This window comes from Pipistrellus kuhlii, unplaced genomic scaffold (genome assembly GCF_014108245.1).
Source record: "Pipistrellus kuhlii isolate mPipKuh1 unplaced genomic scaffold, mPipKuh1.p scaffold_m20_p_4, whole genome shotgun sequence".
NCBI lineage: Eukaryota > Metazoa > Chordata > Mammalia > Chiroptera > Vespertilionidae > Pipistrellus > Pipistrellus kuhlii.
In genome coordinates, this window is record NW_023425540.1 from 73,757,233 (window position 1) to 73,774,770 (window position 17,538).

Here is a 17,538-nt window from a genome sequence, read left to right on the forward strand (position 1 = left end):
TCCTGGCTTCTCTACTTGGTGGCTGAGTGTCCTGGGGCAAATCTTTATCTCTGTGAGCCTCAGTGTTCTCATTTGTAAAATGGAGAGTGCCTACCTCGAGCTGTTGTGATCATGATTAAATGACAGAGCTTCTTAGATATGCACATGCTCAGGCCCCACCGAAGTCTGGCTGCGTCTGAAGCTTTGGGGCGAGGCCCAGTTGTCTGCAAATGGACAAATCCACTAAGTGGTTCCAATGTACGCTCAAGTTTGAGAACTGCTGGCACATAGTGGGTGCTTATAAGTTATGTTTACTATCTTATAATATAAGGGTAAAATGCTAATGAGACCGGACATCTTTCGGACGTCATTCCAGATGTCCTTCCTGACGAAGCCGGGGCCAGAAGAGGGAAGCCGGTGCCAGCAGCCAGGGGAAGAAAGGCCTACCCTTGCACAAATTTTTGTGCATCTGGCCTTTAAGGAGACAAAAGGATGCCCATATACATACAAATGTGTTGGCTGAGCAGGGAGCTGGGATTTACCTGCCTGTTTTGTCCCCACCTATAAAAGGTGACCTCAGACATCTTGCCTTCCCTGATCTGCTATTTGGATGGCAGACTCTGTTCAAGAATGTCTCAGGCCTCTGGTTAGAGAACTTGTCCTAGAGTTCATGAATACAGGACTCCGTTCTGGGGAGTTTGTGTTGGGTGACGTTGTTACCCCAGAGCCAGTACCTGTGCTCCGAGGCCAGATCTGGGGACCCCTCTGGGGGCCCACCTCGAACCTGTACCTTTCCTTTTCCTTGTCCAGGACAGAAGCCCCCCGGGCCTGGTGGGCCGCTCATTCAGAACGTCCATGCCTCCAAGCGCATTCTCTTCTCCATCGTCCACGACAGGTCAGGTAGGACAGCGCCCGTGGCAGCACCCTGACCGGAGTGGAGCCGGGGGCTGAGGGTGGTGCTTGATACAATGGAAATGCGTCTGTCGTCTCTTTGTGAGGGAGAGGAGGGCAGCTCTGCACAAGGGACTTGTGAGTATAACCAGAGTGTAATAGTCACATGTTGCTGCCTAACAAATCGCCCCCAGAGTTCGCTTAAACCAGCAAGCATTTATAACTTAAAGTTTCTGTAGGATGGGGATTTAGGAGCAGCTCATCTGGGTGCTTTGGCTCAGGATCTCTCATAAGATTGTCGTCGGCAGTGTCGGCTGTGGCCATGGTCGTCTGAAGGCTTGACTGGGGCTGGAGTCACCGCTTCCAAGCTCAGTGGTGTGGCTCTGAGGCCTGTTCTCACTGCTCGGGCCTCTGCAGGGCTGCTTGGGTATCCTCACACTGTGGCAGCTGGTTTCCTGAAGTTAGTGATCCCAGAGAGAGGGAGGAGGAAGCCGCATGCCCGTTAGGGCCTAGCCTCAGAAATCACTGTCACTTCTGCCACATTCTACCCGTTAGAAGCCAGAGCCTGATCTCATCCACACTCAGAGGGAGGGAGAGGGATTCATCACCACCTCTGGAAACAAGGAGTGTGAAAAAAAAATGTGGACAGATTGGAAAGCACCTCCCAGAGAACCGAGAGCAGGAAACTTCGGCTTCCTTAAAGAGGGATGGAGACTTCCCAGCAGTTTTGCCTGGTGGAGGCCTCTGCCTCACCTGCAGTGAGAGCCTCTTTTTAGAAAACCTAGGCCCCTTGGATGAGATTGGAAACCCCACTGCCCCAAACAAGGTTGATCCCTGGCAAGGGGAGGGTGTGGGTGTCCAGATGGAGCAGCCTTGGAGGGCAAGGGGTCCAAGCTGGGATAGAATCTCGCTGGGCACTGGTTGGGTGATCTCAGGCAAAACACGGAGCATCTCTGAGCCTGTTCTCCCATCTGAAACAGAAATAATATCTATGTTTAAAGGTTGTCACGAGGGATTAAACCGGATATTATATATATATTATAGCATGGATAAGCACTTAATAAATTAAAGATGTCGCTTTGTAATTATAATGACAAATGATCACTCTTGTTATTCAAGTTAAATTGAGGCAGAGGCTTTGTTTTCATGGAAGAGGCCAGTGGGGTTAAGGGTTTAGGAGAAGCCAACAACACCAAGGCTAGGTGAGACCCCTGAGTGTGTGAAGCGTGAAGGTTTGGTCTCAGGACTCAGCCTCTCTGTTCTCCAAGGGAGCGCTCTCCCAGCGCTCTGGGACAGCAGGAGCCCAGGATGGACCGGTTGAGCCCGCACCATCTCCTCTGCCCGTGGGGCAGACAGAGGCAAGAGGAGAGAGCCGGTGGGGAGACTGTCAGAGCATCCTGGACGTGTGTGGGGCCGCTTCCTGGAGGAGGCTGGGGCGGCAGGGCCCGCGGTGGGAGCGGGTGGAGGGGAGAGCCCAGGGCCCGGGCTGTGGAGAGAGAATGGTTGTCTCAGAGCACAGCCCCGGCCGGGAGCAGGGGCGTCTGTCTCTTCACGGGGCCGCCGGACCGCGGGGCCACGTCTCTGACTGGGCCTCACTCGTACCTCCTGTGTTTTGATAGAGAAGTGGGACGCCTTCATCAAGGAAACCGAGGACATCAACACGCTCCGGGAGTGCGTGCAGATCCTGTTTAACAGCCGATATGGTGAGTGGGCGGCGGCCGCGGGGTGGCCCCGGTGGCGTGCTGCGCGTCTCATTGCGTGGCAGTCACTTGTGTTCCCTAACACGACAGCCAGCGCCATATGCCGGCACCCGAGTGCCACCCGCGCTCGTGTCATCTCCCGTCTGAGTAGGGGGTGGTTGTGTCAATATTTCTCTTCCACATTCTCCCGGGGGTGGGGCTGATGGCAGAGCCCCAGACCTTGACTCACCTGTGGGAGGCAGGCAGATTTGGGGGGGGAGGGAGGGCGAGGAAGGCAGGCAGTTAAATGAAAAATGACGGCTTGCGAATTCCCCACAGTGCCGTGCCCCTTCCTGCCCCCTTGCCTTTGCCTGTGCTGTGCCCTCTGCCTGGCCTGCCCTTTGCATCTCTTGGAGGCTCAGTCCCCCTTGTTCTTGAGACTTGGCCTGGCTAGCTGGGCCTCCAGAGCCCTGTCAGGTAGGGTTGAAAGGGGCTTCTTGCCAAAACCGGTTTGGCTCAGTGGATAGAGCATCAGCCTGGGTACTGAAGGGTCCCGGGTTCGATTCCGGTCAAGGGCATGTACCAGGAGGGGGCGTGCAAGAGGCAGCTGACCGATGATTCTCATCCGTGTTTCTAACTCTCTTTCTCCCTTCCTCTCTGTAAAAAATCAATAAAATATATTTTTTTTTAAAGAAAAAAAGAAAGAAAGGGACTTCTTATGAGTAACAATGGACGCCCTTCCACCCCTGTTGCTCAGGAGATTACAGGCGTTTTGTGAGCCCTTGCGCCAGGAACCAGAGTTGAAGACCACATACACACTTGTTATATCACACATCGGTCTCGCTTTCTCCCTTCTCTTCACGCACATTTACTGACTCGCACACTTACCAGCCATGCATGGCGAGCCCCGGCCTTGTGCCAGGCTCCCAGGCCAGCTCTGCTCTCACGGTGTGGCAGCAGTTGCTGAAGACGTGTCTTTGGTAGCAGGCCATGCCGTACAGCCACACACTCCAGTGTGTGGTAGCACACAGGGATGGGAGCCCTCAGAGAGAGGCAGCCCAAGGGAAGGTGAGCTCTCAGCAGGCTCGGGGAGTCATTGATGGCTTCACAGAGGAGGTGCCCTTTGATCCAGGCTGGGGCTGAGGAGGCCTGGGCACAGGAGCTTGACAGTTCCAGGTTGGGGTGGGGCTGAGCGGGCCCCGGGAGCCTTCTGGGATAGGCTGGGTGCCTTTGATGTGGCCACGCTGGCCCACCCACTCCACCCCTCTGCCTGGGACCGGAGGGCTGTCTGCACCTGAGTCCTCCAGGCCCCCGGCAGGTGTGGACTGGATGGGAGGCAGGGGGTGGGGAGAGCTGGAGAGGGCTCTGCCTCGCTGGCACGCAGCCACCCGCGTTCAGGCCTGTTGTGGGCTCTTGATGTTTCCGGAATGAGGAACCTTTTCTAGACCTGAGCACCTGCACCCACCACAGCCAAATCCACGCAGGAATGTTGGACGTCGCGTGGTCTAGGTCTTGCCCTTTCTCAGCTTTCCCTTCAGCTGCCCAGGGGAGGAGGAGGCTCCCCGTGAATATGGGGGGGGTCCCATGGGTGTGAACATTGGGCGGCCTGAGGCATCCTGCAGACCCCGGGTGAATAGATTCTGCTCCTGTCCTTTCAGCCACCAGTTCTGGGGGAGGTGATGGGGCTGGGGTACAGAGAGAAAAATAACAAAGAAATGGGGTGGCAGCCATTAGGGAGCCTCAAGGATATTGTCACCTGGGAAACGGAGAGACTAGACGAAGGATGTCGGATGGTGCACAGTGGCTTGGTTCTCCCCAGGCCTGCTGCAGCTGGAGGCTGGGCAGGGTCCTGCCTCCGTCCACTGGAGCCCCTTGCTGCTGAAGAGACAGCACTTCGGATGAACCCAAGCGGAGATGAGTTCACTTAGACTCGAGGAATTTACGTATTGCTCAAGCGCTGGGGCTGGGGCGTGGCTGGTGATGTTGGAGGCGGGGTCGGGGGAAGAAATGGTTTGACAGCTGTTGAGATTTCGAGGGTTTCACTTGACAGTGAGTTAAGTGTGACTTCACAGTGGGATGTGGCTGCCAAAGCCGCCCATGCAGGCCTGGGCGGCTCCAACAGGGAAACAATGTCAGCAGTGTCCCAGAAAGGGCCCACACAGCTCTGCTCTGCCCTGGTCAGCTCAGGGCTGGTCCTTGTCAGGACGAAGGCAAAGCCTGGTGGGGACATAGACAAGGCCAGGATGGGGAAGGGCCCAGGGAACAGTGAGGAGATGTGGGTCCCTTGGGAGAGAACAGAGTCAGAAGGCAAGAGTGGGCACCTGGCCCTAGCTGGTTTGGCTCAATGGATAGAGCATCGGCCTGCCGACTGAAGGGTCCCAGGTTCGATTCTGGGCAAGGGCACATGCCCAGGTTGCAGGCTCGATCCCCAGTAGGGGGTGTGCAGGAGGCAGTCAATCAATGATTCTCTCTCATTGTTGATATTTCTCTCTTTCTCTCCCTCTCTCTTCCTCTCTGAAACCAATATATATATATATATATATATATATATATAAATTATATATATAATATATATATAAATTATATATATAAAATATATATATAATATATATATAATATATATATATTTTTTTATTATTATTATTTTTTTTTTTAAAAGAGTGGACACCCGGTCCAGCTCATCTCCTGAGACCTCTCAGGCCTTGGGGAGAAAAGGGAACACATGAAAGTACTATCACGCTCTGGCTAGGTGGCTTCATTGGTCAGAGTATCATACATAGACCAAAAGGTCTCGGGTTCAATTCCCAGTCAGGGCACTTACTTAGGTTTCGGGTTTAATCCCTGGTCCAGGACCATATGGGAGGCAAGCAGTCGATGTTTCTCTTTAAAAATCAAATTTTTTTACAAAGTACCATCAAGCACACAGTGGGTGTTCAAGTAGTGTTCGGTGAGTGAATGAATAAACACACAGAGAGCTGGGGTGTAGGTGAATGACTGAAATGCACAAGACCAAACCTCATAGTCCCGAGGAAAAGAACAAGTAACCACTCACGAGCCCGGATTCTGTCTGTAATGCTGTCGGCAATGCTGTCAGCTTCCGGCCTGGATCTCATTTATGTCACTGAAGAGTGAGGAGTGCCAGGCCCTCACTGGAGGAGGAGGCACACCTGTGTGGCCAGCAGCCTCCTTCCGGAGCCACCTGGAGCCGGGGGCTTCCTGCAGCCATTCACTCCCTCAATGGAAACGCCAGGCGCACTGTGGTGTGCCAGCCCCGTCTCGGTCCCAGACGCTGGCAGCGAAGGACCCCTGCTCCTGGGAGCTCAGGTTCCAGACAGTGCGCCAGTGAATAGATGAGCATGTTCACAATGGCAGGTCCTGATAAACTCGGGGTGAAGAACAAAGCGGGGTGGGCTTGGGAGAGGTGGAGGGGGCTGTTTTAGGCTGATGAGGGGCCCTCTGACAGACACTTGGAGAAAAGGAGAGAGGGAAGCATCTGGTTATCTGGGAGGAAAGTATCTGAATAAACCGGAGAGCAAGAACAAGGCCCTGGGGTGGGGCAGCAACAAAAAGGCCCGGAGGCTGGAATGAGCAAGCAGAGGGGGGAGAGGAGGGGGACACGGTCCCCAGGTGATGGGGGCCTGGTCCCATCGAGTCTCAGAGGCCCAGGTGGGACGTGGACCATCCCTGAGTGAGGTGGGAGCCCGTGGGCGTTTTCTGAGAGAGAGGACGTGATTTGACATTTCAGCACGGCCACGACCGGGCGGCCAGCGGTGTCGGGTGGTGGGAGGGATGGCGACCGAGGCCTGCGGCCCTTTGTGCCCTGCGGCCTTCGTCGTGCACTCAGCCTTGCCGTTGCCTTCCAGCGGAAGCCCTGGGACTGGACCACATGGTCCCCGTCCCCTACAGGAAGATCGCCTGCGACCCGGAGGCCGTGGAGATCGTGGGCATCCCGGACAAGATCCCCTTCAAGCGCCCTTGTACCTACGGGGTCCCCAAGCTGAAGCGGATCCTGGAGGAGCGGCACAGCATCCACTTCATCATTAAGAGGTGCTGGGTGGGTTGCAGGGGGCGTGGCCTTTGTTCCACGCTGGGCCTGGGTCCAAGGCATCAGGGTGTGAAAGCAGGGCAGGGGCAGCAGCCGGCCTGAGGCAGGGCCCTGGGGAGGCGACGATGGGGCAGGGACTGGATGAAGTGGTTCTCTGACCTAAAGAGAGAATCAAGCAGACCCGAGAGAGAATTCTGACCCTTGAACCTAACAGCTGGGTGGTCTCCTCTTACCTGGGGCGAGGGTTGGCCCTCCTAGCTGGCAGGAGAATTGCCCTCCCAGGTACTGGACTCACCACCAAGCTTGTACCAGGCAATGCCCGGACTTCCTGGATGATCCTTCCTAAACGGTTAGAGGTAGAGGGGCGGCCAGAGGCTGCGGGGGCCAGCCCCCTGCCTCCAGGAGGCACTGCCTGGTCCGTCCCCGGGCATCTGTTCCGGGGTGTTTCCCCTTGGCGGTGTGAGCCCAGTGCATTCATTTACTCATGTGCCTGCTCGCCTATTGGTTGCCACTAGACCATAAAGCAAGCAGGGACCGTGGACAGGGCTGTGTTTGGTTCATTACTGAGTCCCCAGTGGCCATGACGGTCCCTGGTAGGCAGTAGATGCCTAATATCGGTCTGCGGAATGAGTGGATGAATGAACGCATGCACACATGCTTGGCCAAGTTGGGCTCATACCTTCTGACTTCTTGGAGCTTAGGAAATAAACTGGGTAATGGGAGGAAGAGACACGGATTGAGGGAGCCGACGAAGGGTGGTCAGGGGGCCTCGGAGAGAAGGCCCCATGTGTTAAGCCAGAGCTGGGAGCCTGAGAAGGGTGGGCCCCGTGGAGAGCTGGCCAGTGCTTGGGCGGAAGGGAGCAGTCTGGGTTCCCCGGGGCTGCAAGGAGGCCAGGGCGTGAGCAAAGGTTAAGAATAGTTCTAGGGCGGTGGGTCGGACTTCTGCGGTGCTGCTAGAGGCCAGCGTCGGGGTCTCACAGGCCCTCTGGCTGCGGGGAGACGTGAGCAGAGGTGGGGAGGCTGAGCAGTGAGTCAGGCCAGTGTGGCCGGAGGAGGGGGAGAAGTGGCGGGATTTGGGATAGATGCTCAGCTGTGATGGGGTTTGCTGGTGGATGGAATGTGGGAGCGGGGAGCGGAGCAGGGGGACAGGGATCACCCTCATGTTTCCGAGGGAGTTCACTGTGGATGTGTGAACTCAGGGAAGATCCGGAGATGACATTCTCAGAAGCCTGGAGCTCTGGAGAGAGGCCTGGGTTAGAGATAAAAATCTGAACATTGTCAGTCCGGGCCAGGAAGGGATCTCAGGGAAGAGAGCGGTGGAGACAAGAAGAGAAGAGGGCTCATGTTCGAGGCCTGGGCGAGGATCACAGGCTGAGGCCGCTGGCCAGGACAGTGGGTGGGCCTCTCAGGTGCCTCCCAGGAGAAGATTCTGGAGGTCAGGGCTGATAGTGTGGGTCTCCCACCCAGAAGCCTTCACTGCCTCTGGCCCTCAGGGGGCAGGGCACGCTCTCTGGCCTGTTGGCAGCCACCCAGCTAGCCTTCTTGCTGCTCTGCCCTCCCACACCCCCAGGGGGTCCTGCCACCTCCCCTGCCTCTGGGCCTTCGCCGAAGCTCTTCCTCCACCCGGACCAGCTTCCCACCTGCCTGTCTTTCAAGGCCTGCTTTTGTTTTTCTCACCTGGGACCGCATTCCCCTCCTCTCCCCACTCTGCTTGCTCATTCCAGTCTCCCGGCCTTTTTGTTGCTTCCCTAACATGCCAGGCACACGCCCACCCACCCCAGGGCCTCTGCTCTTGCTCTCCGGGTTTTTCTTTTCTCGGAAAGACCACGCCCCCTTCCTTCATTAGCGCACTCCTTGCTGGCATCTGCATCTGAGCCGCCATCTCCTGTGCTTGTACAGCCCCTCCTGTGGAGCCCACTTCGTGAATGATTCTGGAGGTGAACTGTAGTCAGTCATCAGGCCGTGCTACGGTGGTCTAGCTTAGATCCCTCTTGCTGTTGCCTCAGTCCATTTTCTTCAGTTGACTCCGGGTAGGGGATAGGAGAGAAGAAAACGAGGGCATCCCAGTGTCCCCTTATGTGCTTGACCATGTGTTTCATCTCCTTCAACCCAGAACATTGAATTCTTCACTAGCATGTCTCTTCTACACGCTCAGCCCTTCCCTGGGCTCCCCTGAAGATTTTATGAAAGAGCAGGCATAGTCCCCACCTGCCCCCAGAGGCCACTGCCCATCATGAGGGGTGGTCACTTCCATATGTCCCCGGTGTAGACTCAATGGCATTTGAGCAGCAAACCCATGGGGCTTCCTGGAGGAAACATCGTTGGCATCAGATGATTGGGCTTGAAACCACTCACATCTTTTTTTCTTTTCGAATGTATTTTTATTGCTTTCAGAGAGGGAGAGGGAGATAGAAACATCAAGGATGAGAGAATCATCTATCGGCTGCCTCCTGCACACCCTCCACTGGGGATCGAGCCCATAATTCCAGCATGTGCCCTGACTGGGAATCGAACCATGACCTTTTGGTTCATAGGTTGATGCTCAACCACTGAGCCACACCAACTGGGTTGACCACTCACATCTTGATGACCTTGAATAGCAACTTCTCTTCTGAGCCTCCGTTTCCTCGTCTATAAAAACCGGGCCGATGATGCTCCTCTCCCAGGTTTCCTCCAACGTAAACTGAGGAAGTGGACATAACACAGCTGACATGCTCAGTAAACACGAGTTCTTGTTTTTGACCTCACTTCCCTGTTATATGAAGTAGTAGTTAAACATACCAGCCCTGACGGCCTAGGTTCCAATTCTGGCCCCTGGCACTCAGGCGTGACTGCAGGCCCCAGACGCACTGCCCAGGGCTCCCCAACCCCCTGGGTGCCACCTGGTTGGGACTGAGGACACCTTTCCTCCATCCTCATTTTCCTGCCAAATCTCTAGGTCTCTCACCAGCATGACTCAGGGGTCTCTGACTGGCCCAGCCACCCAGCCATCCCCTTCCAGTCCATTCTCTGGGTGAGCATGGAGTGATCTGATGGTGCTGTGCCCCTCGGGGCTTCCCATTGCCCACAGGGTAGAGACCATGTGCCTGAGCACCAGCCAGGTGGAGCTCCCCTGCCCCCTCCCCCGGTCCCTAACCCTCACCCCGGGCCTTTATCTGGAGAACCTCTCAGCCATCTCACCTGAGTTTGCCATCCCTCCCCTGAAGTCTTTCCCGACTCCCTTTCTGCTTGGGCCCCCTGGGCTCCTGAGACACGTGAGAGGTCCCAGGTGTCATCTTGCTTGTCTGTGACCTGATGACAGGCCTGGCTTATGCAGTCAACAGACAGCTTCTTGGGAGCAGGGTCTCTCCCCAGGACTGTCCCTGAGACACAGGTCTGTGGGCCTGGTGGGAAAGGCGGGAGTCACCCACCAGCTGGGGCCAAGGGGAGCCCAGGCTGGAGGCGGCCCCTGAGGCACCGTCCTGGACCACCCAGAACCACCAGGGGCTTGCCCTCGCCTTCCCTGGCTGAGGAGAAAGGGTTTCGGGTATCTGGCTGTGCTGGACCGCACCCTCTCCTGCCCTCATGCGGCCAGCCCCGGGCCCAGGTCTGCAGCTGTAGCCGTGCATGTGGGACTCAAGTGACCGTCACTGAAGGGGACCTGGAGGCCGGCTCCCTGAGCCTGGGGGAGCCCTGGGGCTGCACCTCTCTCATGCCCGTCTCTCCTCTCTCTCCAGGATGTTTGATGAGCGAATTTTCACAGGTATGTGTGGGTACCATCTTATCTTTACCATCACCAAGCTGATGCCCCCAAGAGTGCCTGAGCTGCCATTGCACTAGGCCGGGGGCAGAGAGGGCCTGGGGGTGGCGCCTGCAGCCCAGGCGGGCACAGGCCCCGGCTCCCGGGAGCAGGCAACCCCTGCAGACCCGGGATGCCCTGAATAGCAAACAATGAAGCTGATGTTTTCTGAATATTAACGTGTGCCAGGTACTCTTCTAAGCTGTCAGAATACCTCATTTTAATGAAATTGCGTTTTCCGCAGCCCTGTGACGTGTCTTCTTTTTCTTTTCCCCGAAGCCCGGCTAGTGAGCAGTGGGGCCTGGCATGTTGGTAGCCCCCGAGCCCGGGCCGTAGCCAGTAGAAAGCAGGCCTCTAAGGAGGAGGCCCACTCTGCCTGGTTCAACAAAGGGAGCACGGAGGTTGGGGTGCCATGTACCTGGGTCCCAGGTCTGGCCCTGCCTCCCACTGGCTTTGTGATCGTCGGCGGGGTCTTGTGGTCCTCGGCGGGGTCTTGTGGTCCTCGGTTTCCACATCTGTGGGGTGGGTGTGATAAGAGCACCTTTCCCCAGATCCCCGGGGTAACTCAGAGAGAGAACGGTCCCATGGCACGGCCTTCGGGGAGACTCAGCCCCTTTCCCGAGGGCTCCCCCAGCCCCAGCAACATGTGGGTGTCAGGACCGTCATTGCTGGCAGTTCCTTCCTCCCTCCCAGTCCTCGCAGATCCCTGGCCTCCCCTGGCACCGCGGCCCTTATTCCTTCTCCCAGGGGAGGCATCTTGCCCTAGGACCCACCCTGGCCCAGCCAGCCGTGGAGCTCGCAAGAAGGAGGGTCCGAGCCGAAACCGGTTTGGCTCAGTGGATAGATAGAGCGTCGGTCTGTGGACTGAAAGGTCCCGGGTTCGATTCCGGTCAAGGGCATGTGCATTGGTTGCGGGCACATCCCCGGTAGGGGGTGTGCAGGAGGCAGCTGGTCGATGTTTCTCTCTCATCGACGTTTCTAGCTCTCTATCCCTCTCTCCTCCTCTCTGTAAAAAATCAATAAAATATATTAAGTAAATAAATAAATAAATAAAATGTATTAAATTTCCATATTTAAAAAAAAAAAAAAGGAGGGTCCGAGACCAGACCACACCCCAGGGTGCTCCCAACAGCTTCACGCAGAGGCCCCTGCCCAGGCAGAGGGAGGCTGGAGAGCCTTCACCCTGACCTCCCCCGCCCCTCCCCGACTCTCTACCCAGGGAACAAGTTTACCAAAGACCCCACGAAGCTGGAGCCCGCCAGCCCGCCAGAGGACACCTCTGCAGAAGTCTCCCGTGCCACCGTTCTCGACCTGGCAGGGGCTGCTCGGTAAGCCACACCCCAGCTGCCAGCCCATGGGCACCCCCACTCGGGAGGAGGTGGTGGCACCTGCGGGGAGGAGCAAGGCCTAGGGCTGGGCCGGGATGCTGTGCCCAGAGCCTCCCAACCCCCTGAAGCCTTCCACAGGCACAGGGGCATCCCGCCTAGACACCCTGACACACACAGTGTGTCCTCACCCCACGGTGTGGCAGGGAGATAAAGGGACAGAGGAGGAGGGCAGGGACCGCCGATTTTTCTCCATCTGGAGAACTCGTCCGACCTGGGGAACTTAGCTGCGTGTCCCCTGGTCTCGGAAGCCTTCCTGGGTGGCCAGGCATCTGCCCGTGTGTCCGCAGGCCCTGCACTCGGTGTGTGGCCCAGTCGCCATCTACCAGTGCCACCCGCGCAGGGGTGGGCCACTCAGCGCAAGTCCCCGTGCCCCGCCCAGCTTCCCCTCCAGGCTCCGTGAATTAACAGAACCACCATCCCAGGCGCCCTGCCCGGCTTTGCTCCCCAGCCCCCCTCTAGGCTACCGGTCTCAGCCCTCCCAGAAAGCACTGGTCATCCTCCTACTGTGCTAAACTGAGCTCCCACCGTGGCCAGAGCGAGGCCTCAGGACTCCCCGCTGGTGGGGAAGGTGGGCACCCAGACCATTCACCCCAGGAGAGCAAGCAGGCTCCTGTCCCCGGCGCCAGGCACCGTGCTGTGGAGCCTGGCGTGAGCGTGGTCTGGGGTGCGTTCTGAATTGGCAGCCGGGAGGGCAGAGCTGGGCTGGTGCCATGTCATGTCTCGGCTTCCTCCCCACAGGTCGGACCGGAGCGGGGTCTCTGAAGACTGTGGGCCAGGTGAGGAGGAGCGGGACCCCACAGTGTTCAGCACACACACACACCCCACCCACCCCAGCATCTCAGACTGTGAGCCCGGGGTCCTAGTGAATGTCCTCTGCCCACCCCCGCCCCTCATGCCCAGGGCTCAGAGTACCAGGCGCTGCAGCACAGCTGGGGTGGAGGGCAGGGAGGGGCCGAGGGCGTTTGGTAGCACTGAGGGAGTTGGGAGACCTGGATTCTGGCATCACCACTACCTCCTAGGATGTCTATGGCAAGTGGCTTTCTCTCTGTGGGCCTCTGTTGCCAGGTCCGTAAATTAGAGCCTCCAGGCCTGGCCTGACGCCCTGCCTGACCCTCTGTTCCTGGTGAGGCAGGCGCGTAGGGGCCGATACAGCTGTTCCTGGGTGTTACCAGCCAGTCACAGGCAAGAGCATGCTCTGGGACGACTCGCCTGGCCCAGCCAAGCTCATGTCCACATTTGCCTGGATCTCTTGTCTCCTCCCAGGAACCTCCGGGGAGCTGGGTGGGCTGAGACCCATCAAAATCGAGCCGGAGGATCTGGATATCATTCAGGTCACCATCCCAGGTAAGGGACAGGCGTCTGAAGGGCTGCCCCTGCTGCTCTAACCTGGACCTACAGGAATCGAGCAACTCCCACAGCAGGGCTCCCAGCTATTATATAATAGATGGGGGCGACCCCTCTGGGTGCTCTCGTTCGGTCCTGAGGGTCGTGGGGTATCGCATCTGCCTTCTGCAGCCGCGTCTGCCCTGCGTGCCAGGACTCCGGCCTCCTAAAGGCTCCCTCCCGCCGCCCTGACCGTTCTGGCCTGGCTTCCCAGGGATGTGGAGGCAGGAGGGAGGAGAAGAAAAGTCGCGGGAGTAAGAGGATCTGAGTTTGACTCCACACTTGGAGCCTCCACGCCTCCTTTTCCACGTCTGTGAGGAGGGCATACTCGGCCTCTGGAGGAACCACTGAGCCCACAGCTCCGGGCCCCTGGGGCCCTGCCTGGCCTCGGGTCATTAAGGCTGCCCCCCAGAGCTCCGGGCCACGGCTTCCTGAAGGGTCCTGCTCTGTGGGCATGCTGGATGTGGGCCCCTGAGGGGCCGTGACGGGGTGGGACAAGCAGAAGGTTCTCTCATCATTTGGATTTTATCTCCAGACCCATCGCCAACCTCTGAGGAAATGACGGATTCGATGCCCGGGCATCTACCCTCGGAAGATTCTGGTTATGGGATGGAGATGATGACTGGTAAGAAAAGGGCTGGGGGCAACCCAGGTGACTGGGAAAATAAACAAAGAGGCTTCCCGCAGGCCCCCGTGGGTGGTGTCGTGCGAGTCGGTGACGGAATAAAGGCAGAACATCTCCGCCCCTCGTTGGCTCCGTCTCGGTCAGGAAGGATGGTCTGAAAGTGGAGAGAGAGGAGGACTGAGAGTCCCGTCACTAAGGAGCGGCGAGGGTCTGCGGAGCTGCTATGGGCAAGGGCAGGTCTCCGCTGCCCGGCAGTTAGATCCCACGCAGCCCACCCCTGAGACACACACCCCCACACCCCCCTCCCCCCGTCCGTCGCACTGGAGAAGTGGTGGTGGTTGGAAGCCAAGCTGACAAAAGAAAACGGACTTCAAGATGAGGTTTTGCCCAAATGGCAGATAGGGAGGCTGGGCATCGGTCCCAGGCACAGCTCCAGAAGAGACTTCTGCACACATGGCTGAGGGTCATCAGAAGGGACTCAGTGTGGGCCCGGCCTGAGGGGTGGGCTGGGAAAGCAGGGCTGCAGGGGGACCTCGCCTTCGCCTCGCCGGGGAAGTCTCCTGTGCCGGCCGGAAGGGCTCAGTCCTCCCAGGAACAACTGTCAGTCGGGTAAAGGGACCGCGGGCAGTGGGATCATGCAATTCACAGATGCCTCGGGAAGAAATGGGGAGTCCACCCAAGACATGTGCTCTGTGGCTTTGACAGGCCAAGGATATGCGTCATGGGTTGTGTTTCCCAGGAAACAGAGATGGAGCCTAACGTGTGGGATGTTTATTGGGGGCAGCCCCTGGGGTCAACACCTATGAAAACAAAGGGATGGAAGCACAGCGGGCAGAAGGAAAGCCTTCTGACCCACGATGCAACCTCAGCAACAGTCTCACCAACTGCACGGGGGCTCTGGAGCCAGAATAGCCCCCCAGAGTTCTGAGTTGATCTGGGGTGTCCTAGTCTTTATTCCTCAATTGGTTATGGGATGTGGGCTGGCCCAGAAGGGTGGTCCTTGAAGGGGCAAGGCCCTGAGCTGCCAGCTCACCACAGTCCGTGCTGCTGGGGCAACAAGCTGGGGACCTTGGTGGTACATCCCAGTGTCCACCACGGCATGCGTGGGCGATCTGTTTGCACCAGTAAACAAACAGCGAGTAGACAGGCACGGAGGAATGAGGACTTGCGCAGGGCCATGTCTTTTGCACTTTTTAATCGGATATAACTTTAGTTGAGTGTATTGGGAAATGGGTTCGCACTCCGTGCAAATGCAAATGTGCAAGTTGCTTTTTAAGGAAATTTGAAAATCCTATGTAATAAAGAGGTAATATGCAAATTGGCCATCGCTCCAGCACACAAGATGGCCCCATGTGGTCAAAGATGGCCACCAAGGTAGCCGACAGGGGAGGGCAGTTGTGGGCGATCAGGCCAGCAGGGGAAGGCCGTTAGGGGTAACCAGGCCTGTAGGGGAGGGCAGTTAAGGGTGACTAGGCCGGCGGGGTGGGGGTGGGGGGGCAGTTGAGGGCAATCGGGCTGGCAGGGGAGCAGTTAGGCATTGATCAGGCTGGCAGGGGAGTGGTTAGGGGGTGATCAGGCTGGCAGGCAGGTGAGTGGTTGGGAGCCAGCAGTCCTGGATTGTGAGAACGATGTCCCAGATTGGAGAGGATGCAGGCTGGGCTGAGAAATACACACACACATGAATTTCATGCACCATGCCTCTACTACTAATAATAAAGAAGTTTGTCAGTTTGAAGAGCCATGAAAATGAGCTCCCTGTGGTCCTCCAAGGAATACAGTCCTAGGAAAATATCTGCAATATGGACAATATTTCCTGCACAGTGTTTGTAGCTGTGTTACTGATGACAGTGGAAATTGGAAAGAACCAGGGCGCCATTAATGGTCTCCTCCTGACACAGCCACTAAAAATAGGCAACAAAGGAGAATGCAGAACACAAAAAGTCGAGTGTGCTCTGTTGACAACTGTGTTGAAAACATAATCACTAGTTTAAAAAAAAAAAAGAAATATCAAAACAGAAGCTGTGTTAAGCTAAGTGCTTTATCTTTCTCATCTCCTAAATCAGTGATGTGTGTGCTCTCCATCCCTTGGTGATGAAGAAGGAATGTTATTTGCCAGGCGCGGGCTGGGCGTAACCAGACTTGACAGCCGTGAGTGGAGACCGTAGGAAGCTTAGCTGGTCAGAGGCTCAGGATGAGCTGCCAGTGTGGCCTGGCCACTAGGAGGCCCCCTGGTGCCTGGCTGTGCTCAGCAGCATTAGAGGAAACCATGGGGGTCCCAGTTTGGAGACCGAGGGGGTGGGGGGCATGGACCAGCACGGTGCCCCTTCTGTTGGAAAGGGTTCTCCCTCCTGGTGTGACAGCAGGAAAGTGCACACAGGCTGATGCCCGGGCTCTATCGTGTGCACTGTCCTCGTGTCCTCACGGTGGACAGCCGTGCGGCAGCGTGGTCTCCGCCGTGTCGGCATGCCCTGGGTCACGGATTGAGGTTGTTTCCGGCTTCCCAGTGTTGAAATGGGGAGCAGTCAGCTTGTGGACAGGAATGTTCAGAGTAAATGGCACGTTCCCCTTATTTAGAATGTGGGCCCCCAAAGTACCTGCCCTGTGTGCTAGGAAATTAAATTTTTTTTTTCTTTGTCTCCCCCTGCCTTGGAAAGATTCCCCAGGAGAGGACCTAGTCCAATGTGGGGGGGCCAACAAGGCTGCCATAAGCCACTCCCAGTTTGGGACCCTGTGAATGGCTGGGTCAGGGCCTGGTGCTCTGGTCTGCTGCTACTGCCGGGGGGCAGGGCGGGGGGAGGAGGCAGATTGGCACTGCAACGTGGACCGCTCAGGAGGGGTCAGACTCCGGGGCCAGGTCCCCCTCTCCTGTGACTCACAGGCCACCTGGCGAACTCTGAGGCACAGGAGAGGGGGACCTGGCCTCGGAGTCTGTCCCCTCCTGAGCACTTCCAGGGGCGGCATCATTACTACCTGGCAGCTTTCTGCCTCTGAGGATAGACACAGTTCCTGATCCTTGTCACTGGCACCTGCCCAGGAATCCCTGGTGGCTCCGCTTGTCCCTCTGTCCCCACCAGACTACTGTCTTCCTGTCTGCCCCGCTCTCCAGCGTATGAGAGGGTTCCCCAGAAAATGGCAGAAGAGTGGGGCATTGGTCCATTTGGGAGGAGGTCCGGGACCACCGGGAGGGAAGTGGGGCTGGGGCAGCACAGTCGTGTTATCAAGTGTGTGGCTGCTGCAGGCACTTGAGCTGAGGGCCCAGGAGAGTCACTAGTTCTGCCACTGGGTGAAGAGGGAGCTGGGTTCGAGACCTGCCACGTCACACACACACACACACACACACACACACCATCATTGGCTGAGTGCTGTTTCCAAGGCATTGACCGCAAGCTGTTTGCTGGTTCTTCTCCACAGCCAGTTCCTCGGTCACGTGGACCCAGCACACACAGCCCTGCAGAGTGTCCATTTCCCTGAGGAAAGGTTAGGCCTAAACCTCAGGGCTGGCCCTCCACCTTTTCAAGTCAGCTGCATAGAGAAACCTTCCAGAACCTTCCAGCTCCTTCCAGGCTGACCCCCAAGGCTCAGGCTTATCTGATGACCCCAGATGTGCGGGCTCCCCTTCCTCCATCGGTGATTGGGCCTTGACCATTGACAGCTCTCCCAGGATTCGCCCCTTTCCTTCAGCTCTGGACGGGGGGACAGCGCCCTGCATCCCTCATCACTGCATGCTCTCCAGAGCTGGGGGCCACCTGCTCCCCCATTCCCCAGCCCAG

At 57.3% G+C, this 17,538-nt stretch overlaps 1 protein-coding gene across 3 annotated transcripts in view; it reads left to right on the top strand.

Annotated features, from left to right (window-relative positions):
• GTF2IRD1 (GTF2I repeat domain containing 1) overlaps positions 1-17,538 on the top strand; it is a 95,430-nt gene that overhangs the window by 40,215 nt on the left and 37,677 nt on the right. For all 3 annotated transcript variants that reach the window (XM_036410069.2, XM_036410072.2, XM_036410071.2), the window contains 8 exons: positions 790-879; positions 2,490-2,573; positions 6,413-6,596; positions 10,311-10,336; positions 11,592-11,700; positions 12,499-12,536; positions 13,024-13,104; positions 13,679-13,768. In XM_036410069.2, the coding sequence (XP_036265962.2) occupies positions 790-879; positions 2,490-2,573; positions 6,413-6,596; positions 10,311-10,336; positions 11,592-11,700; positions 12,499-12,536; positions 13,024-13,104; positions 13,679-13,768 (702 nt within the window). The remainder of the gene's footprint in view (positions 1-789; positions 880-2,489; positions 2,574-6,412; positions 6,597-10,310; positions 10,337-11,591; positions 11,701-12,498; positions 12,537-13,023; positions 13,105-13,678; positions 13,769-17,538) is intronic.